General features: G+C 35.4%; 2 protein-coding genes across 2 annotated transcripts in view; one reads left to right on the top strand and one right to left on the bottom strand.

Moving 5' to 3' along the window:
- The first annotated feature begins 2,622 nt into the window (after window positions 1-2,622).
- Window positions 2,623-24,234, top strand: part of LOC138322745 (uncharacterized) — a 29,454-nt gene continuing 7,842 nt past the window's right edge. The window contains exon 1 of the mRNA XM_069266827.1: window positions 2,623-2,995. Within this exon, the coding sequence (XP_069122928.1) occupies window positions 2,656-2,995 (340 nt within the window). The 5' untranslated portion in view covers window positions 2,623-2,655. The remainder of the gene's footprint in view (window positions 2,996-24,234) is intronic.
- LOC138324155 (carcinoembryonic antigen-related cell adhesion molecule 5-like) lies at window positions 10,526-19,150 on the bottom strand. The gene is made up of 7 exons (XM_069269240.1): window positions 19,083-19,150; window positions 18,866-18,879; window positions 17,831-18,187; window positions 16,675-16,938; window positions 15,190-15,450; window positions 14,734-14,841; window positions 10,526-10,578 (listed from the first exon to the last, which is right to left on the bottom strand). The coding sequence occupies exons 1-7, from the start codon at window positions 19,148-19,150 to the stop codon at window positions 10,526-10,528; spliced, it is 1,125 nt and encodes a 374-aa protein (XP_069125341.1).

The raw sequence follows: 24,234 nt of genomic DNA, 5'->3' as shown, positions 1-24,234 counted from the left end.
TGTGAATATAGCAAAATTTGGCTTGGTGAAATAGAATTCTTTTTAAGGTGACATTCGTAAGTGAACTAAGGTTTATTTTTTTATTATTATTATTTGTACATCTCCATGAATGGTAAGATCCCCCCCCCCCCCCCCCCCCAAGAAGCGCCTGCTGAGGAAACAAATTATGAAAGCTGAAAGCAATTGTCATCTCATAGTTGGGACATATACAATGTACAATGTATAAGAAACAAAAAATTCTGGCTACAAACATTAAAAGACAGCCACTCAAGTAGAACGAATAAACGTACCCGCCCTACTATACCTAAAGACGACAACATTATCGGTCAAAAAGTCTTTTGAGCTACAATATTGCAGCTACCACTCAAGGATTCCAGGGTCTTTTGGTCCACCATTAAACATGACATTGTTATCTAAACAAGACGGCAAATATCATCCTGTTAATCTCACCGAAGGAGAAAAAAATATGTCTGATCAAAAGGATTTTTGTAATGTTTTCAATAATTATGTTATAAATGTTGCAATTTAGGATATTGGACCAAACGAAGATGTTTTTACCTCGCATCCATGCATCCTAAAAATCCACGAACATACTAGAGATACCAGCTAAGGTCGTGAATTCTTGTGTTATTTAAAACCATTTCTCGTACTATAAATAACCTTATTAATTTATTTCAGCTTTAAAGATAACCCTTTTCCAGATAATCTGAAACACGTATAACTATACTACCTATATTTTAGTGATCCATTAGATAAACAGAATTATAGGCCTAGGCCTGTTAGTATACTAACCACTGTTTCGAAGCTCCACGAACGAGCCATACATGTTCAACTGATGACTGTATTCTTTAATAATATTTTCAGTTCGTTCTTATAGCAGCCAGCAGTGAGTAGCACAGATGAATTCAACAAGATATGGCCTGAAATAATCAGATCAGGAAGGCTGAATGGTGCAAGTCGTTTGTGAGCCTGCCCCAGGTATGGAATGGACCAAGGGGCGGATTTAGGATTTGAGGTTAGATTAGGTGGCGTGAAACCAAAGCAAATCAGACGAGGGGTCAGGATATTCTGAGTATTTTATGACCACATTTTCCAGAAAATAATTGATACCATTTAAGGATGTTTATTTATTACTTTCTTATGGGGGGGGGGGGGGGGGGGTGACCGCATGTTTAAGTTTTTTTATAGGACAAATGAAAATGTATGTGATTTTTTAAGATATAAGTTTTTTTCATTTTTATGAATTAATTAGATAATTTATTTATTGACATTCTTCATAATTCGTGTATTGGACAAAGAAAGAAAAAAAGGCGAGTAGTCTGTAGATGGCCAGACGCTACCAGTGATCATCACTATCATAATAGGGATACTTTCCACAAATCAGAAAGCAATCATGACCCTTTTGCAATGTACATTTCTTTTTAACATCGTTTGTCCTATTTCATAAAATTGTTGTTCAGATATGTTTTTGTTGAAACAAAACAACGAAAAGGAACTGTCCATGGGGTCACCCAGACCCCTAGAAGCTCTCAAATCCTTCTACAAAAAACATGTATTTTATTGCCTGAGATTGCCTTTCTAAAAAATAACAAGGATCCTTTACGATGTACATTTTCATTTTTATACATTTTCTGTCGCATTTGATTTTCGCTTTGGTATGATTTTTCACTTTTTTCTTTACACACATTTTCTCACAGTGGAACAAATAACAATAAATGAGGCTCCTAAGCTAGAAGCATTCGACGTCAGTAGTGATGCTGAATAAACAGCTACTTTCACTTGTAACTGGCGCTTGGAAAGTATAGATGTACGCACGCATTTGTACATTGATAGTCGATTTCATCCAGGGGCCAACTGCCTTTCCAAAACGGCTTTTAATTTTTAAAATGGGAATGTAAAACGAGATCAATTCTTTTGTAGTTATTAACTTACCGTTAATACTGCATAAAACATCACCTTCTGAACAATTTAATTAAATGTTAATTTTCAAAACGCGGGTCGTCTTATGTTTCCCGCCATCTTCCTAAATACCGCGCGGTACGTACTATCACTGCCACAGACGGTACAGTATAACGGCGAAATGACTCGATCTCCACTGTTTTCATATATATATATTATGCAGGAAATTTTGCATATGTTTGGTGTTGTAACTTCATCTTAGGCCATCGGTATATATTTTCTGATGTTATTAATGTTTTTAAGAAATCTTCATATTTGGCGAAAAATAGATGTGTTAATCACAATGTCGGATATACATGTAACGTTACATTTAGATTTTAAAATGATAACATCATCTCTCTCTTTATTTATTTCCTTCCTTTTTCCCCATTTCCTTTCTCCCTCTTTTTACTTTCTTCCTCCCCCTTTTCTGTCTTTTTCCTTCTTCTTTTTTGAGGGAGGTGGGGGTACGCCGGTTCCGCCAGAAGTGCTCGTATTGTCTGTTTGCATTGCTTTAGCTTTAGTTTAATAGTTTCTCCTTATGTAGCCCTATTTTACACATTTGGCACAAAATAAAGCTTATTTATAGATCTCTATTTCATTTGTTGTCTGTAATTCAAATCTCATGTCAGCTCTTGTCGGTAATTAGTGAGACCCTTCAGCACATTCGGAACTCCTCTGATGTAACTCTCGAACTGGACGGAAAACGAAAGCAATATGGCACGTCAACGTGCTTTGCGCGAAGTTCAGAATGAATTAAAGAATATCATCGACAAAGAAGCAAACAAATGCGAGCTGATGCATTTGGAAATATTTCACTGTAACCCGGAAGGTAGCTTCAAGTCCGCTACTTTCAGGATGCCGCTTTTTGGTATTGCAGAACCCGTCCCTTCTGACCCACCATCACCGTGGAACAGTTTCATATTTCAGTTCGAAGATGTTTTCGATTTTAAAAATCTGGAACTGTTGAGGAACGTTGAGAATTCTGATGACAGTAGGTCTAAAGTTGACTCCAATCTGTTGTCAGCATACGACTCGTTAGTTGATTACATTACAGGTACGTTGACTTGTTAGGCGTTTTATCACCTGTTAGTATAGTACATGATATACTAGCTACATGTACATGTACGATCACCTTCTGACTGACTTTTCCATGAGTCAGAAGGAGATATCTTTTCCGCTAAAACAGTAGCTAATGATACCAGAAACATATATATATATGTATATATGTTTCTGATGATACACAACCCTGCATTTCGGTAATAAGTTATCTTGTGAGTAATAGTTACCTGTTTGAGTTATCAATAAAATACCAAAATGAGGAATTTTGTGAAAGAAAAATGCATTAAGTTGTTTTAAACATATTTTACAAAATGGTCATGATACTTTTTAAATGGCACCATTACTAATAGTTACTAATATAAATAAGTTACAGATGTACATTATGAATCGAAATAGGACAAATTTCATTGTCTCAATTTTGGTAAAAGTCGCAAATAAATCACCTCCATTGCTTACTTTAGGGCTAAAATAGAACACAGGTACATGTAAAACTCTTCAACCATGCATGATATCTGTAGTAGTGTAATCTTGTGCTGAATTTCCCTGATGACTATACATGTACACTGTAGTCATTGGAGAACACCTAAATTGTCATCTTACAACAAACCGAGACAACAGAATTTGATAGTTCATGCACAGAAATAAAGTAATTAGATCAGTTGTTTGTAAGGCATTCTAAAAATTATGCCGCCCTTTTTTGATAACAATTACAATTTTTAAAGCAACATTATGTCTTTTTCTTTAAGCACTCTTCAAGGATGGATATATTTGTTATATTTCTATTTGGATTTGTCTTAACTTGGTTATAACTTTATCAGCATGGAGTCACATGTTGGCCCTGACTGACCCAAGGGACAAAGGAGCGGGCCCTGTATTCATTATAAAAGGGTCAAATTGACTGAAGTTTCAATAAGAAAGAATCAATTAAAAGTCTCTTCATAGATCGAAGGAGCTTAAAGGGATATGAGGCTAATTCTGTTACTTAACCACGAAGCAAAATATGACATATATGTATTGATCTACATTCCTTGGCTTATGAAACTTAAAACAAGGAATATTGGCAAATTTCACGACATTGTTTAGTATTTTTAGCCCACCATCATCAGATGGTGGGCTATTCAAATCGCCCTGCGTCCGTGGTCCGTCGTCCGTCCGTAAACAATGCTTGTTATCACTATTTCTTAAAAACTGCTGCAGGGATTTTGTTCAAACTTCACATGGAGGGTCCCCATGGTCCATATTTGTGCCATACAGATTTTGAGGCTGATCGGAAAAACAAGATGGCCGCCAGGCAGCCATCTTTGATTTTGGCAGTTGAAGTTTGTTATCGATATTTCTTGAGAACTACTGAAGGGATTTTGTTCAAACTTCACATGAAGGTTACCCTTGGTCCCTAGTTGTGCCATACAGATTTTGAGGCTGATCGGAAAAACAAGATGGCCGCCAGGCAGCCATCTTTGATTTCGGCAGTTGAAGTTTGTTATCGATATTTCTTGAGAACTACTGAAGGGATTTTGTTCAAACTTCACATGAAGGTTACCCTTCGTCCCTAGTTGTGCCATACAGATTTTGAGGCTGATCGGAAAAACAAGATGGCCGCCAGGCAGCCATCTTTGATTTTGGCAGTTGAAGTTTGTTATCGATATTTCTTGAGAACTACTGAAGGGATTTTGTTCAAACTTCACATGGAGGTTACCCTTTGTCCCTAGTTGTGCCATACAGATTTTGAGGCTGATCGGAAAAACAAGATGGCCGCCAGGCAGCCATCTTTGATTTTGGCAGTTGAAGTTTGTTATCGATATTTCTTGAGAACTACTGAAGGATTTTTGTTCAAACTTCACATGGAAGTTACCCTTGGTCCCAAGTTGTGCCATACAGATTTTGAGGCTGATCGGAAAAACAAGATGGCCGCCAGGCAGCCATCTTTGATTTTGTCAGTTAAGTTTGATTATCCTATTTCTTGAGAAAGTACTGAAGGGATTTTGTTCAAACTTCACATGTAGGTTACCCTTGGTCCCTTGTTGTGCATACAGATTTTGAGGCTGATCGGAAAAACAAGATGGCCGCCAGGCAGCCATCTTGGATTTTGGCAGTTGAAGTTTGTTATCGATTTTCTTGAGAACTTGAAGGGATTTTGTTCAAACTTCATTTCCCTTGGTCCCTAGTTGTGCCATACAGATTTTGAGGCTGATCGAAAAACAAGATGGCCGCCAGGCAGCCATCTTGGATTTTGGGTTGAAGTTTGTTTTCTTGAGAACTAAAGGGATTTTGTTCAAACTTCACATGGAGGTTACCCTTGGTCCCAAGTTGTGCCATACAGATTTTGAGGCTGATCGGAAAAACAAGATGGCCGCCAGGCAGCCATCTTTGAATTTGTCTGTTGAAGTTTGTTATCGATATTTCTTGAGAACTACTGAAGGGATTTTGTTCAAACTTCACATGAAGGTTACCCTTTGTCCCTAGTTGTGCCATACAGATTTTGAGGCTGATCGGAAAAAACAAGATGGCCGCCAGGCAGCCATCTTGGATTTTGGCAGTTGAAGTTTGTTATCGATATTTCTTGAGAACTACTGAAGGGATTTTGTTCAAACTTCACATGGAGGTTACCCTTGGTCCCAAGTTGTGCCATACAGATTTTGAGGCTGATCGGAAAAACAAGATGGCCGCCAGGCAGCCATCTTTGAATTTGTCAGTTGAAGTTTGTTATCGATATTTCTTGAGAACTACTGAAGGGATTTTGTTCAAACTTCACATGAAGGTTACCCTTTGTCCCTAGTTGTGCCATACAGATTTTGAGGCTGATCGGAAAAACAAGATGGCCGCCAGGCAGCCATCTTGGATTTTGGCAGTTGAAGTTTGTTATCGATATTTCTTGAGAACTACTGAAGGGATTTTGTTCAAACTTCACATGGAGGTTACCCTTGGTCCCAAGTTGTGCCATACAGATTTTGAGGCTGATTGGAAAAACAAGATGGCCGCCAGACAGCCATCTTTGATTTTGGCAGTTGAAGTTTGTTATCGATATTTCTTGAGAACGACTGAAGGAATTTTGTTCAAACTTCACATGGAAGTTACCCTTGGTCCCTATTTGTGCCATACAGATTTTGAGGCTGATAGGAAAAACAAGATGGCCGCCAGGCGGCCATCTTGGATTTTGATAGTTAAGGCTTGATATCCCTATTTCTCAAAAAGTGCTGAAGGGATCTTTCTCAAATTTAATATGTAGGTTCCCCTAGGGCCCTTGTTTTGCATATTGCATTTTTGGACCAATCAGTGAACAAGATGGCCGCCAGGCCGCCATCTTGGATTTTGATAGTTAAAGTTTGTTATGGCTATTTCTCAGATAGTACTGAAGGGATCTGTCTCAAATTTCATATGTAGGTTCCCCTAGGGACCTAGTTGTGCATATTGCATTTTGGGACCGATCGGTCAACAAAATTGCTGCCAGGCAGCCATCTTGGATTTTTATATTCAAAGTTTGTTATCGCTATTTCTCTGAAAGTATTGAATGGATCTTTCTCAAATTTCACATGTAGTTTCCCCTAGGGCCCTAGTTGTGCATATTGTGATTTGGGACCGATTGATCAACAAGATGGCCACCAAGGAGTCATTTGGGATTTTGATAGTTGACGTTTGTTACTGCTATTTCTCAAAAGGTACTGAAGTGATCTGTCTCAAATTTTATATGTAGTATGTTTAAAAAAGTTTAAAAAGTAGAGAAAAGATCCATCTTTCCTTTGTCAGATATAGATCATTCTTTGGTGGGCGCCAAGATCCCTCTTGTTATTGATACCGTTGAAATTCCAGATTGTTGATCAATATGATTAAGCTGGTACAACATGTACGCTGTACCCTAGTCCGCTAAACCTGCCTATATTATAAGGCTTTTAAAAAAAAAATTTTGGCCTAATATATAGACTATATAAAAAAAAAAAAAATAATAAAAAATCTAATAATATAGGCAGGAGCGGACTAGCTGTACCCATACCCGAGCCAATGTCAGCTTCAATTCGCTAATGTTTAGATTATAGAGAAGAAAAAATCAAAACGACATGTTTATGACGCATTTAAAGTCAGCGACAATAACATTTATTTCATATGTAAGATTAGCAGCATTCGATAAACTACAGTCAAACCTCGATGTATCGAAGTTCAAGGGACCGACAGAAAAACTTCGATACTTCGAATTATTCATGGTTAGAATTAGATCGATGATTTTTACCATGAATAACTGTGGTAGTTGTGTACATATCGTCTCCGTTCCGTAAAATGTATAATCATTGTATTTACCACAAACAAACAAAATAAAAACGAAGTATAGAATTAATCACGTGGAATTATAATCGTAAGCAATATATTAAAACAAGACTAGAATCGTGTACTAAGAGGCCTAAACCTGTACATGTTGTAACATGTAGGACTATGTGAAGTGGTGTTAATATTACAAGAATTGAATATAAAAAAAACGAAAAAACGCAGTTAAAACTAAACTAAAAATGGAAGGAATCCGAAAGCGCTAACTACAACTCTTACAAAAAATATTTAAATTTAGAATAATCGATTTGCTCCAGTAATTATGTCGAAGTTTAGAATTAACACTTTTGAGTAAAAAATTAACTTATTATGTGATTCGCTGATTGTACCATTCCGATTCATACATGGGTTTGTATTAATGTGTTATATAAGTGAAGAAAATTCAGGGACCAAGCAAAAAGAAAAAACTAGCGAGAAATTGATTCATCAGAGATCGAATCATCCGATGTTTGACTGTAGTTGGCACTGATAAGTTACAAATCAGAGTGAAGTTCCATTTTCACTACAAAATCACAAAACTAGTTCAAAATTATATCCTTTAGTCGTTTATGAAAAAGGTAAAATAATAATTGCAGGACGATTTAAGTACGTACCTGCTTTTTTCGGGTAACGCTTTAAATCCGTACCCGAGATAGCATTTTTCATGCAAATATACAAACGCAAATAAATATACCACATCGAACGCTGTCCTTAAATATGTTGCACAATATGGAGTCTTTTGTGCAACTTGTCTAGAAAAAACATGTTCACTGCGAACGTGGCATGAATTGTTATCCCATCGGATGTTGTATAGTTGTGAAAGAAAACGCGATTTTATCCATGGATCAAACTTGAAAGGTATGTCTAAGCAAATAATTATGCAGATTAACAGCGAACTACCTACTAATTACTCAAAAGGACCGGTTGAATTTTTCCTATGATCAACCATGTAAAATGGGATGATATACATATATATATATGCTATATGCTGAAATAGTTAAAATTTAGGTAAATATTTTACAAATACATGTTAGTAAACAGAATCGCAAAATAAGTTTTGATAATGTTAACATGAGAGATGGTAAAGCGTTTTGCTGACAACATTCGAATCAAACAATTCCAGATGGGAATATATCATTATTGTTTATGTTATTTTTCATTGATGAAGAGTGTGCTATTATTTGGAAGTAGGACCTTTCCTCCACTAAAGGACTGCAATCCCTGCCTCTCACTGATCTCCCTGACGGATGAAGGCCAGTTTATATGGCGAGGCCGTAGGTGCTGTCATCTATGTCCAACAATCGCCAGGCGTGATGGGGATTGATGAAAATGTCTTCGCTGTTACCGTGACAACATAAAAAACATGTTTTACATCATTTAAAGAAAAAGAGTCTCTAATTTCAGTCAGAGTACTGTCTTTTCTAACTTTAGCTTTTTGTTTCCATTAACATAACGAAATTGTCTGACACTTTTGTATTTTTGTATTATCTATTATGTATCATGACCACTTATAAATGAAGTAACAATTAATATTGTTTAATTACCATACCGGATGGTTTACTCTGTAGTTCTACATAATGTTTTTGGGTTTAGATTCGCCCCTTTCCGTGACCTCGTAAATGTCTGGAGATATAAATGTTACCGGAATGAAAAACATGAGTAGCACTTTAAACTTGACTATACTGTAATATTAGATTTTTTTTCCCTCATTACCCGATATAGTTTATTTGGTGGTTCGGCGTGCGATACTCATGTGTGTCATTTAATTTGGTCATCATATAAGTATAATGGAATTAGATGGGAGGGATAATACGATGTCAAGGGCGGACAACGTTGTGTAGAATTTTCGATTTTTAATAGATCAACGTTTAGCCAACTACAAAAGCACCTTAAAGTGTTCCTTTATATAATGATTTGAGAACCATAGAAAAACAGTTGAGATATTTCTTTTGAGAAAATGAGAACAGTCGTTATTAACGAGGTACTAAGTCATTATAACGACAAAACTAAGTCGTATAATGACGCGATACTAGGTCGTTAAATACTCCATACTTAAGTCTCGTTTATAACGACGTAAATGTTTTTGGGTTAATTTTTTTCAATGTGACCCTAACTAGGCTTTCTGTACTAGGCGTAGCGTGTTTACCCCACTGTTTCCCTTTTATAGTAATTCAATTCAATAGTCATATGAACAGAGCGTTAGTATGCTATCTACAGTCCCCTGTATTTTCCCGGTAAATTTCGTACCCTCTTACGCCAGGACAAGTCACGTAGGTAGGTGACTGCCCCAATCACTATCTTGTCCTGGGCCCCGCCCATTGCCTTTCATTCCTTCCTTTTTCCGCATTGCCTGCAAGGGATGATAATCATTGATGTTTTCTAATTCATTTTTGACTTGTGTTCCTCTCCAGCCCTCTGTTTGTGAGTTTTACCTTTTCCAATTCTTTTATTTTTATTTTTGGCTAATTAAACTAACTGATACACCTTTTATGTCTTCTTGTTATCTTTGCACAAAAAACTTAATAGCTTCAATAATTCTTACAATAAACTGACTACATATGACCATCCACTTTTAGGTTTTTCACTACTACATTAGATATAGTCTATCCAAATTTTACAACTTGTTATATTAATCAGATATGTACATTAACAACCTCTAAACTGTTATATTTGTATCTTTTGATTAGCAATATTGTGATATACTAGTAATCATTATTATGATTTCTTACTCTTTTGGTCGCAATAAGTAGCTCTACAGATTCTAAATGTAGGTTTTTGAGTTACTCAATATAGGCACTGATTTTTTAAATAACCACTCCTTGAAATCATGTATCTTGAAAGGGAAACTTTCCAATATTCTATCCCCTTGTCCGAGACACAAAGCCATAGTCGCGTAAAAAGGTAAGTTCCGTTCTTGGTATATGATCTCTAACTTAGTAAAGTGAGCGGGATACAATTTGCATCATACTTTTGATTAGTATAAATGTGACCGTATAATATTATTAAATTGGGAATAAGTTCCCCATCAATGCAAAGATGAAATAAAACGATGAATAGTAAGAAACCTGAACGTAAACGATCCGTGACTCTTTATACAAAATAGAAAATTCTCCAGCTAGCAAAAACAACAATGACGTCCAGCGCAATTTATGCCAGCCATTTTAGACTTCCACGGAGGTATTTGTTTGGGCAAAAAGTTAAAAATCATTATACAACTTTTAAATAGAAAGTATCAAATAATATTGATGGAATACCCGCCATTTCCGTCGTTGTCATTTCCAGAACCTGCAATTATAAATTGAACAATACATCAGCTAAATACAATAGTTTTCACATGCAATATTTTGTTGTTCACCAATATTTCAGCCAAGTAATATTAAGGATAGATGACATTTTAAACCACACGGTACAAATGAAATATATAATAGGAAAAATTAAAAAAGTATTTCAATTTACCTTTCCTACGATATCTGCTTAATACTACCATTATACTCAATACAACATATAGATAACAGCAATTTCTTCACAAATCTCCGCCTCACTATTTAAGCCACAGGACTGTCCATTTGCCCTAAAATTTCCTTACCCTGCTGATGTCTTCCAATTTCAGAGTACACGGACGGCTTGGCAACCTTATTGAGTGTCTAGGTGTTGATATACGGGGATCTAAATGATGGTAACCACAGTACAATTGTTATAAAAATTTATCTAACATAGTAAATGGTCCTTATACGTTAAATAATTTGTTCACCATATACTGAAAAAATGAATTTTATTCCTTAATCTAACTTGAGGGTCTTACCTTTCAGGTGAACAGTGACCTAATTTTTTGCTGAGAATTATCTAAATTCATTAGCTTGTTGCATTACATCTAACCCATACTGTTTTGAGTCCATGAATGTTAATAATGAATCCAAGTTACCAGTCCATTTAACATCTACTTTTGTTAAATATTTTATCACACAACGAACAGATCAGGAATGTGTGGATCAGAATGAAAATACCGAAGCAAATCAACTGATTTCATCGAAAACTACCACGGTGATACCCGAAAACGTTTATGCGGGACTAGTATCTCCAGTGGTGAAGGAACTTAACTCTTGGGATTATCTTTCCGTTGAAAATGAGACTTTCCATGTCTATATTGTAATCACCAACAATCAACCTCTGCACAAACGTTATCAAGTATGACGTTGAATTTATCTCATTTGTAATAGAAGTTTAGAATATATAAGTTAAATAATCATAAAATGATCAGTAATGCAATGGCGAATCGAGGCAATTGACTGTCAGTTGATCTTGTTTTTTGGAGTTATTGACATTTAAAATCACATATATTTCTTAGAAGGTTAATACCCTGTATAAAAAGTCCAATTCGAATCCCGTAGAGCTTTTGTGCCAAAAAGGTCCGAAAGAATAAAACCATGCAATCCCAAATGATCAACTTTAACTGTTAGATAAATATATGAGGTCAAAGAGTAGAATTCAAACCAATTGTTTCAGTCAGTTTCCGTGAACATAAAGAAAAGCTCTCTTTACAGATAGAATCTAAATATTTTTACTAATTCAAAGGAAACAAGGATTCATACATGATTCTTCTTCGCACTTTACCGAAAAGAAATGTGGTTATCCAAGAAATGATAATAGGTCCCCCAATAACCATACATCAGTAATGGCAAGCACAATTGGATTTCTAGCAAAGCTATATAGTTTACTAAATGCATATGCAAAAAGCAAGATATATATTTCGCAACAATTACATAGTATTAGTCTTTGTAAGTAACAATTGGGAATGGTTATTATACATCAGACTTACATATCATATTGCTTTGATGGGTCGTCCATCTGTAATTGAGTAACGGATTAATAATATCAAAACAGAAAATTATGTTTTTGACAACATAATAATACACTCATAATAAAAAACAAGTTTATAAATAATAAAAACAGCGATACTTTCAACGTTATGAATAATACCAAAATAAATCTTCTGGTAAATATCAACTACACCAAACCGTCCCTACATTCAGCTATATTAGTTATTAATTTCGTATGTTTATGAAAAGTGGTCTTAAAACACTTTACTAAACCCGAAAAAATAAATAAATAACTAAAACTTAAAAAGTTGTAATCACATAATTTTTAAGAGCCTGCAAAGGTCCTACACAACTATATGACAAAATCGTAACTCAAAACGCTACAGTGTATGATAACATTGATGAAGATATTATATAATTTTGGTATTTATCGAATTTAATTACCATCTTTTCTGACAGTTGGTATGTCTTGGGACATGTCCCTTGTTTTTCGAGATTCTGGCCAATAGCTGAAAAATATGTCCCAAAAAAACATCAGCGTTTTTGTCCTAACAGGACCAGATAAATACAGTTGATATATATAGTGGAAGCTAGACTATGAAGAGTTTAAAATCCTGGGGTGTTAATAAATAAGTGCAATTCTTGAAACATAAATGCTGCTTTGCATGATCATACGTGTTTATTCGACATTTAAAAACAGTTATCCTGCATTAATTTGCATGCGAAACTATTTATGTGTAAAAGAGTGTTAATATACTTACCTAACATCATATCAAGTCTGTTTCCCTGTAAGAAAAATGCAACACATGTCCTTTATCACTGGATCAACTTTGGATAGCGTGTTTTTTACAACAAATACCCAGCTTCCTTAAATTAGTAATGTGTATGTGTAAAATATGTACTTACTTGGTGATGAAAAATCAAAAGACCAATGACCTATTTACAAGTGATAAATACTCCAGCAATTGCCCAGTACTCAACTCACCGTTAACAAAAACACAGGGGAGCACGTACTCGCCTGTTCTACAAGAACATTCTGTAAGTAATGAAAAGGCAAACTTAATAAATGGAAACGTGTATAATTTCTTTGACGTTTTTTCCTTGACTTTACTATCTTCTCTCCGGATGTGTCAGAGTATATCAATTCCAATCTGTTAGCTCATCGTAATTTATGCTATGAATTGGTAGTCGTTTAAATTAAATAATACTTTAATACACTTCTCGTTTCAATATGCATCTATATAGTATTTTCATTTTGCCGCGAATTTACCTTCCCTCAAAACAGTCAACCGACAGCTACAGTAGATGTCGTGTAGGCCATATAAGTTTTAGGCATAAACTTTTAAAAAAGTAATGGCTGTGTCCAGCGAACGAGATTGTCTATTGGTTAGCAAACTATACCCGTCAATTTCTGTCTGTCTTGTCTATAATATCGTCGAATGGATAAACCTCTTGTGTTGATTCAGAAATCTGTCATCACTGCAAAATCCCTGGTAGTACTGTGTGTAACCTCCTCCAATCCAAGATACTTCCAACAGAATTGGACTGAGTGCAAAAAGCCAGGGCTATCATTTGGGATTTCTGGTTCCCTGTCCAGACCAAAAACGATTTGATTTACATACATTATCAAAAATGACACTTATTTAACGGCTCACTGTTATAATAATTGATTTTTAACATTGATAAGAACTAACTGGAGTTTTGTAAATAGGTTTTTTTTCTAAAAAATCTAATGTTAAACGATTTCCTTTTTACTTCAATCAAATCGTATATTTATTTATCTATTGCCATATTCCAGGTGGTAGATGATATGGATTTTCATTTAGGAATTGATTAAGTTCAACCCAATGTAGTCACACATTTCTAAGTGTCCTATAAGAAGATATAAAATTTATCGAATTCCTTTGATAGATGGGCCTAAAATATAAGTATATAGATAAACAAGATTAATAATCATAATCACATTTATATGGTTATATATCCTTTATGAACTTTTGTTATTGGTTTATTGCCATATCTTTTAATGCAGAAATTATAACATGTATGTATATAGTTGATGAGATTCATTGATTCCCAATAAAGCCTAAAAGATATCTACTACATGAAACTCTGTATTAATCTTATGAGCAAACCTTCAAAAAGTAACTCTACTTTATTCCCGAACTGTAAAACGTAACACTGCGGTACCAAAATGCGATGGTGTGCCGTGACATTGTACATTCCAAAACCAATCTTTCCTCAATACTCTGACTAGTTCACCTACTGACCTCGGCGTGATATAGTCTCTGTGTCAAACGAGTTTTTTGTACTCAGCAAACGTCATCTTGTCCCATTTGACTAATTGCTGGACAACATTATACAGCTGTGGATGAGCTGAAAAGTCCATGTAAACGATGGCGCGCCGGGACCGAGCAGTAAACGAAGCTTGGCAAAACAAGGTTGTCGGATTAGTTTGTAAACTCGATCGTTTGGTTTTTGGTTCATAAAGTTAATTGTCATGTGGATGTGGCTCACCTGTAGATCTAAACAGAATCACTATTATAAACGAACAAACCCAAACTGGCAGATCAGAGCCGAAATGTCTCTTTTTACAAGTTGCAATTGTGCCCAATATCATACTTACATTGAACATTCACACACTGATAGAACTTTTTAGTCGTCCACCCGGCCCGACAACATTCGTAAGCAGTACATCTGTACGTCCCCGTGTTCTGATCTGTCACAGTTGTCCCTATTGACAACACAGATGACACAGTAAAGTTTGGTGTTTAGTCCGGGTCGTAGTTCCCAGACAAAGTGTACAGTCAGGTCTAACAGTACCGCTGTACAGGTTGATTGTCCGGTAACGTAGTCACCGTCTGTCCTGGTGGTTAGTAAGAGTGTCCGCGCGGGACAAGGCTATCGAGGGTAACTTGGGCCGCCTGCAATATCGGTATGTGTACAGACTACCAATTTGACATATGCTAAAACTTTTCCATTTTGGTCTATATATTAAACATCCCTTGGTTTGCTTTATTACAGATACATAAACTTTACAAATATCATATATTGGATACTTCATTCCTGGCTTAATACGTACAGTTGACAATAATGTTGATGTTGACACTGGCGTTACTTCCGTATACATTACTGACCGTACACCTGTACACGCCCGTCTGACCACGCTGTATGTTGGTGAGCTGGAGACCTGACCCTGTTGTATAGGACTGTCCATCCTTTGTCCAGCTGTAGGTACAGGCCGGGTTACAGTCAGCAGAACACGTGATGGTGGGGATAGTTTGTCCCTCCGTAGGAGTATAGGTCACAGTTGGTGGAGTCAAACTTACGGAGTATGGTCCATCTATGTGGATGAAAATACTTGAAAGTTCATTTAATATTATACAAGCGAATGTTGTCTTCGAGTAAAAAGATACATTGACTTCAGTGTTCGTTCTGTTTGGTCCCTGCATTTCACCAATGACCAATAATTGTAAAGTATTAGTGTATCATTGATTCAAAAGGTCTTCGTTTCTATCCTCAAAGATTTCCAGAGGTAACTCTGAACCTATTTTGCCACAAACAGTCCATCTGTTATTTGATACATTACTAGCTTTTATTTGTTTATAATATTTAACAAAAAATGCACAATAATGTTTTCTATAACTAAACTATTATTATATAAATATATATCTATATAAATGACCGATTCTTGGTGATAACGAATATTACCCAAGTTCGTGGAAACCCACAATATGTATGAAGTAATTAGATTATGTATGAAGTAATTAAATCTTTCAATCTATCAAGATAATTTGATTCTACGTTTGAAGTGAACCATCAACTAAAAATGTGGTTACCCACATAAATCATAGGGCAAATCTGAGACATGAGTGTCATGAATTTTGTTTTTATTTTGTTTTTTAAAAAGGACTTTAGACCCTCTGTAAAACGTAGTTGAGTCTATCGTATCTTCAAAGTCATTAATATGATTTCAGAAATGTTTGGCAATGGTTAAGACATCAAACGATATAATTCAAATGTATGTCCTACAAGTCTTCCTCCAATGTAAGTAAAATTGTAATTCCGCTTCACAACTATTCTTTTCGAATTAAAATAAGAATTGTAATTCTGCTTTACTGCGATGGTTTTTGATACGCTGCAATACAAGATCTAACAACTCCCCGCTCCGGCTCATTTCAGCATTACTTCTACGCGAAGCCAATCACCGTGAATTTTGAAACATATAACTTGATGGAACATCTAGCTTTAACTTATATATCATTTGAAAACTAAAATTCTTTCCAATCACATAACACTGTTACAGACAAAAACTTTTGCATTTATTCTTAACACATATTGAACTTTAAAATGATAAATTATGTTCTTGATATAGCAAGGCAGTTTATATTCCTAACATAACTTTTTTCTAAAACGTCTGAAGATGTTTTAGATGTATTAAAACATTTGTCAAATTTCTTTTACTTGAAAAGTGCAGTTTAATAATTCTTCTGACTAATATGGAATATAAGCATAACATGAATATTTACCATCAAATGAATATCACGTTCGGGCTCATTTCACTCACATTGTACTATTACACTATTTGTTATAGTTGACTCCCTGACATCATTCCTAGCGGTACATCTGTACGTCCCATGTTCTGATCTGTCCAGTTGTCCCAGTGACAAAACAGATGACACAGTAAAGTTGGTGTTGTCCGGTCGTGTCCAGACAAAGGTACAGCCAGGTCTACAGTCCGCTGTACAAGTGATGTCCGGTAACGTGTCACCCTCTGTCCTGGTGTAGGTAGTGTCCGGCGGGGACAGGGCTAGGGAGGTTCCGGGGCCATCTAAAAATGTTGTTTGAATTTTATCTAAAATCACATTTCTAATTCCTACATTTACGATGATTGCTAAAACAAAAACAAAAATGATGTGTTTGGAATTGAATAAATTCGTGATATATAAATAATGGCAGCTCTATTATTTTGCAGCTCTGTGATTAATCTCTGAAAGATAAAACAAAAACAATCTTCGTAATGGATGTCATGTGTATGGTTTGCATACCCCTTAATCTCAAATATGTTATTTAAAGATTTAAGACTCTCAGATATCGCTTGCATCTGTAGCTGTAGTTGTATCTGCCAACATTGGACATTACTTGCTTCATTCATATTCGGCGTTCTGTTCCTGTCGTTCCGATAGTAATAAGCATAACATTTTAAGAACGACGCATTTGGCTAATATAAATACAATCATGTAATCCTCTGCTATTTGAAACATGTGTTTTTGTTTCAGGGGTCAAAGACTAGACAGTGAATAGCTACATATTGTAAGCTCTTTATTGTGGTACATTTTAGATCTATACTTAAGAAAGAAGAATAGTGTGGTCATTTGACTTTCGTTATTCATAAGTTATGTAACAATTACTGAATAACTACGAAGGGTTTTACGGAGTCAAATACAAATTGTCATATATGAAAAAGTTAATAATCCATGTCAAAAGTGTTTGGTATTATTTCGCTCTTTTAATCCTTCACAAAATCATTTATTTTAACTAATTACATGGTAATCATATATATATGTTTCTGTTATGAACCTCGTTCTCCAAATTAATCGTGTTTTAATGCACCTAAAACCTGCCTTTTTACAAAGAGTACATCATATGGTTTTAATCACGAAAAATTACAAATTATATACGTCACCACTTTTTAAAATGTTATCTAAACATTGAACACCTACCTGCCACGTTGAGAGTATAGTCATCACTATTCAGGGACAAGTCAGGTAGGTTAAGGTTGGTACGTCTACAGAACCACACAGATCCCTGGTCTCCCGTCTGTGGCTGTATGATCCACCGGAACACTGTACCAAGGCTACCTCCAGACGTTACACAGGAACACACATCCGCTGTACAGGGGACACCTGTGATGGTATTATAACACTGACCACCGACTGCTTGTATACCACCTACTGAAGAAGTGACGTCAGGACGGCGGTAAAACTCGACAACAGTGGCCTCCTCTGGTACATCACACGTCAGTGTAAACTCAGTCCCTGGGAAAGCGTACTCAGACGACCCCGTCAGGGTTACAGCACCTGTTGGTTTGCACAATAATTGTATTCATAGAGCATAAAATTAACACTTAACAAATAAATTAGGGACAGAATAGTTTATCATGTTAGGAAGATTTTTGACTGAGACTATAAAACGAAGTGCCAAATAGTTTTTTCAACCACGAAATCGGAAAATTTGTTTATTTCTTTTCTCAGGGGCCGCGGTGGCCGAGTGGTTAAGACATATTCTTATGTATAAATTGATTATTGAATAGAATTATTTTTTTGGAAAAAAAAGATGTACCGACATATTACCACATGCCCTCCACCTCTGGGTCGCGAGTTCGAATCCCATGTGGGGCAGTTGCCAGGTACTGGCCGTTGTCGGTGGTTTTTCTCCGGGTACTCTGGCCGTTGTCGGTGGTTTTTCTCCGGGTACTCCGGCTTTCCTCCACCAATAAACCTGACACGTCCTTAAATGACCCTGGATGTTAATAGGACGTTAAACTAATCAAACAAACAAACAAACAAACAAAAGTTTATTTCTTGTGGACATCCTAGTGGGGCGACACCTGAAGGAGTGTCGCAGATAAAATGAAGAGACTTGCTAAAGAGAGATAACTCTTGGAGCTATTTCATTATGTTAGGAAATCATATCACAGTTTAAAGTTATTAAATCATTAGATTTACATATATTTCTTAGGGTTTTTGACTTCCTACAAACGTTCTTATACCTGAAATTAGAAAGTTTTCTCAATAACAAGATTTCATTTGAAATATTGGCAATGTTTATCAACGTTAAAATATCGCCAAAACAAGAAACCGTATCTGTCGGCATTGGCTGTTTATAACGGAAAGAACCGAGTGCATCTTCGAGTTCGAAATCGGGGTCAGCTAATGGATATAGATGTAATGACACCACTAAGATGCCTCTTACATTTTGTCAAATACATTGGCCTGATTAAGTGTTGTAGCCGATACATTTACAGCGTATTTCAGTGGCATAGGAAGATGAAACGTAATGGAGGGGGGCAAAGGTCCTCAATATTTGGACCTCCCCTCCTCGCCCCGCATCCACAGGAGGAGATTAATTCTTTAATTCAACACACAACCATATGTACCTTATGTACTTTTATCATATATCGTTAAGTAGAATCCGTGTACACATTTTATAGACAGTGGTGACGCTAAACGGAAATTAATGAATGCGCAAATTTCCATGCGAGCGCCGAAGGTTAGATATTTTGGTGTTTGGGGGGTCCGAGAGTCTCATACGAGAAAAATATTACGATTTAGAATGGCTAAGATGAGTTTTACGATGCATTTTGATGAATTTGCGAGCGCCAAAGACGCGAGAATTAGGTGTTTGAGGGTCCGGGGGTCTCCCCGGGAAAAACATCACGATTTAGAATTTTACGATACATTTTGATGAATGTGGGAGCGCCCGAAGGCGCGAGATTTTGGTGTTTGAGGAGGGGGTTCGAGGGTCTCCCCTGGGTAAAAATATGGGTAAAAATATGGCGATTTAGAATGGCTATGATGAGTTTAACGATGTATTTTGATAATTTTAAAGCGTTTTTAATATGATACTTTTTATTTAAAGTTACCTGCATTTAGAAATGATAATTGTGAATGTCCTCATATCATTATGCAACTCTGTTCGATCTGAACATACCGGCTTCACACCATCGGCACATTGTTGTGTAACACAAAATAATAATTAATTAATTGTCTTGCTAAGTAATATAAACAAATTAATCCTTTAAGAGATATTTTTTAAATAGTACGTAGAATCCCTTCATTGACATGTTTAGTCTAGTTCATGTGTATTGAATTTTTACTGTTAAACGTTTCAACATTATGTGCATAGATGAACGTTTAAGGAAATGCGCCGCGCAGCGGAAAATTGTCTAAAATAAAGTATGAAAATATGCAGGAGGACCCTTTTTTCTTTCAAATGTGCAATTTTAGAACATTTCAATCGGCGAAAATGAGGGGGGCAAAAAGACATGTTTGCCACCGTCCTGGGGAACGGGGAGGCAATTGCCCCCCCCCCCCCCCCCCCCCGACCTCCTTCAATCACCACCCCGCTTCCTTCGCCCATGTATCTACATTGCCAAGTAAAACAGCATACGTTCTATGAAGCTTTAGAGTATTTAATGGAAATATGACAAGAAGTGAGAGGTATTTTACCCATTCATTAATTAATGAATAGATGTTTATTTTGTTGAGGTTATGATGGTATAATGATAATGGAGCACGTGTAAATTATGTAACCCCGGCGAAGCCGTGTTACATAAAATTTACACGGGCTCCATTATCATTATACCCTCATAACCTCAACAAAATAAACATCTATTCCTTATATTTAGAGTTTTTCAAGTAAATGAATATTATTAATTCCCGCGGCAGTTGCATATTTTTTTATTAAAATACACATATTTTTTTCTCTTCCGTTATCGTCAACGAATTCTATTGAACAGCTGATTGGAATCGAGTCATTCATATGTTCCCGCCAAAAGTGGGGTCATGATCCCACGTTGCTACGTCATCGACTATTCACGTAACAATAAAATCGCCGCGCGTGTTGTGCTAACATTATACACTGATAATGATAATACTAGAAGGCATGGTTATTGAGTCCATGTCGGTGCAAACTGTAAATATTTATGTATATATTATACATGAATACAGCTGTACATGTACATTATTAAGCAAACAAATACATAGGTCTACAATGTATATGTATATATTTTTTGCTTTGAATACATAAAAACACAAAAAAATAGATATTTAGTTTGGTTGAGTTTTTTAAGTAAATCAGATCGAAAAAGGTTATATAACTAGTGACGTGTAAGGGAATGTTTAATAGACGGATATATATTACAATTAGGGCTATATAAAAGGAATGTCCATTAGACGGATATATATTACAATTAGAGCTATATAAGGAATGTCCATTAGACAGATATATATTACAATTAGGGCTACAATGTATATAAGGAATGTCCATTAGACGGATATAGTCGGACATGCCTATATTATTATTTTTTCCCATTTTTTCCTTATTATAAACTCTATATATGAGATCACAAACAAATTGAAAAGTCTAATAATATTGGCAGGTTTAGCGAACTAGTACCTAATATCATGACAAATAAAAATAAAATAATGGTAGAAGCAAGTATAAAACCATATAATATAACGAAAACTCTTCTTTATAGCTGCAAAAACCTGTACAGTATAGAATTATTTACACTTAGAAACTCTTCACAAAACTTCTGCATAAATTTCAACGTTTATTAGATTTAACACAGTTATCAGGAACCTGTAGTAGATAAATTTGTGTTTTCAGTCGATAGCAGATATGTCCATTACACAGATGAGATTTCGTTCGAGCGGATGTTTTGAATTATCACGCATCGCGCATGCACATAGGGATTGTTTACATTCGCCGAAATATAATAATATGAAATAGTGACTAGGTCGTTTCTATTTATTTTCAGTTTTTCTCCATTTTGAACAAAATGGTTATACAAACTTTTAAATTTTGTTATTAACACAAAGTACACAACTTTTACAATTATATTCAGTTCATAATTCTTTTTATCTATTATTACATTATTTATAAACGATTTAGTCCTTTTAAAGTAAATAGAAGTAGATCTGATTATAACAAGAATTCCACGGAAGTGGATGTGTCGCCTGCACAGCAGTTTAAACATCACACAAAATAGTTATTTACAGTTGAAAATATTGTTAAGAGCTAAGTGAAGTTATCAAGCCCCGTAACTCTTGCAAATATTGGCAGATTTTGACCAGTTATCAAACCAATCCGAAATCTCATTGATATAAAGCAATAAATTAAATGTGGTTGAAATTGAACAGTAAATACTAATGATATGGAGGGGAAACCATGGATTTATATGTTTTGACGATTTTAAAGTCCCGTAACTCTCACAAACATTGACGGATTTTTATCAGTATCGAACCCATTTGAGATCTCATAATTATAAAGCAATATACCAAATATAGTTGAAATCGTTATCGAACGAAAACTATGGATTTATCTCGTAACTCTTGTAAATATTAACGGATTAAGACAAGTATCGAACTCATCCGAGATTTCATTGATATTAAGCAATATACCACGTTTGGTTGACATCGGACGATAAATAATTGAGTTATCGCATGGAAACCGTTTTCCGGACGCCGCCACCGACGACGCCGACGCCGACGACACCAAAAAGGACCTGCTATACCTTGCATAGTTATTATTTGCTTGTAATAGTACATACATGTCAGAGAATCAATAAGATTTTCTATGTATGACCCAGGTAATATCAGGTGTCTAGGCCTCTAGGTTCTTGATAAAAAGATTTAGCCTATTTGAAGCATGTGTCATTGAATTAAGGTCAAGGTCATTCATTTAAACAAACTTAGTAGCCCTTCATCCTAGCATATCACATACATGCAGTTATCAGATGACATATCAGTATGTCTGGACAGTATCTAGGATGTAATAAATACTCAATGACATCATCAATATCAGCACAAATTCTACTTACAGTGTTGTCCTGCAATATATAATCTGATTCTGACATATAAATAATGACATGATATCAAAGAAGTGGAAATATCATGCATGTGACATCACAAATTTTGAATTTTACCCTGGAAAATACATTTTTATAAATAATCATAGTCTCTGCTACCAACATTTCATCAAAAATGAATCTGTTGTATAAATAAGAAATTGATAATAATAGATAATATTGGCCTAACCGAACACTCAATCTTGTACAAATCCATGCTTTTTAGAGAACAAGAAAAGTTAAATTGTAGTGTTTTTAAAGAGAAAATCACAAAATAACGCTATTGCTATAAGTTTTCATGTATAGGGGGCAATTGATTAATTAATCAAGTTAAAATCCATGCCATATGGATTGTAGAACACCAAAAAAGTTATAATTGCATAAGTTAGTTTTTGGAATAAAACAAGAAATTGAATTTCAGCTCAACATAAACCTTGCATACATACCATGAAATTGAGCAAATAAGCCAATTACCTCCCCTTACCCATCCATTCCCACATCATTCCAAAATCTATTTTCCATTCCATATAAGTTGGCAGAACACAGTAGATTTGGGCATTTTATGAAAATCAAGCACATTACTTAGGAATAGATATATAGTCATTCAAATGTAAAATAGATATCCGGCCAATAGTTTTCAATAAATTTGCCTGAACTTTGCTTCAAGTAAATTAAAGATGCTCCACCGCTGACAAATGGTATCTTTTCACTATCAAAAACAGAAGCAGACGATTTAGTATTTTCCTTCAGTTACAAAAGTTACATACTTTACACCATTACCACCATTGAAAAGTTTGAGCTTCTAATTTTATTTTAAGTTAAAAATACAAAAAATAATTAATTGCATCCCGAAAAAAATCCGTGGCACTATATTCTATATGGAATGAAGTACTGATTGCCCACGCACCAAAGGCAAAAAAATTATTTAATATTATTTTTTATGTTAATTAGACATATATATACATGATTAAACACCAAATATTGTTCAAATAATGAATATCATTTAAGCTCTCTCGGCGGTGGAGCATCTTTAAGCTACATAGTATTTCCGGTCAAGACAAACTACCGGAGGAGCCTAAAATTGTAATCTCTAACCTATTTTAGGGTTGTTTTTTAAATATACCAACTGGATGTTCCAATTTTTGAAAATATAATTATTTTATTTAATGCGTAATTTAAAACAGGTGCCTCCCACTGAATAAAAATATCACCCAGGGCCATGCCACTCTTCTGTTCATTGCTACATTTTACCTATGTATCTCACTTCAATCACAATCCAAAACTGGATTTGTCAGAAAGACAAGTACAATGGGACTGTAGGAACAACAGCTTGTAACAAGATGGGACGCATTTTGCGATGGGACAATTCCATTCCTCGAAAATTAATAAATTGGCATATTACCTCCCTTTATTTGATCCCAGTGAATTATACCATCTTTTCCTATTGTCTAGGCTAGGGCCAACTTTAGAATTGCATTTACAGTACTGATCTTT

This window comes from Argopecten irradians, chromosome 5, assembly GCF_041381155.1.
Source record: "Argopecten irradians isolate NY chromosome 5, Ai_NY, whole genome shotgun sequence".
In the NCBI taxonomy this organism is placed as follows: Eukaryota; Metazoa; Mollusca; class Bivalvia; order Pectinida; family Pectinidae; genus Argopecten; species Argopecten irradians.
The sequence above is the reverse complement of the archived record's forward strand: the minus strand, read 5'-3'. Positions and strand labels throughout refer to the sequence as shown.

Bases quoted from the DNA above. Each gene is read 5' to 3' on its own strand.
- LOC138324155 (XM_069269240.1), bottom strand. From the start codon at position 19,150: ATGCCACTGAAATACGCTGTAAATGTATCGGCTACAACACTTAATCAG. The intron at 14,842-15,189 runs GTACGTATTAAG...TGTTGTCAATAG, and splicing joins CATCAACATTATTGTCAACT to GGACAACTGTGACAGATCAG. The intron at 10,579-14,733 runs GTAAGTATGATA...TTATAATTGCAG, and splicing joins TCAGTGTGTGAATGTTCAAT to GTTCTGGAAATGACAACGAC.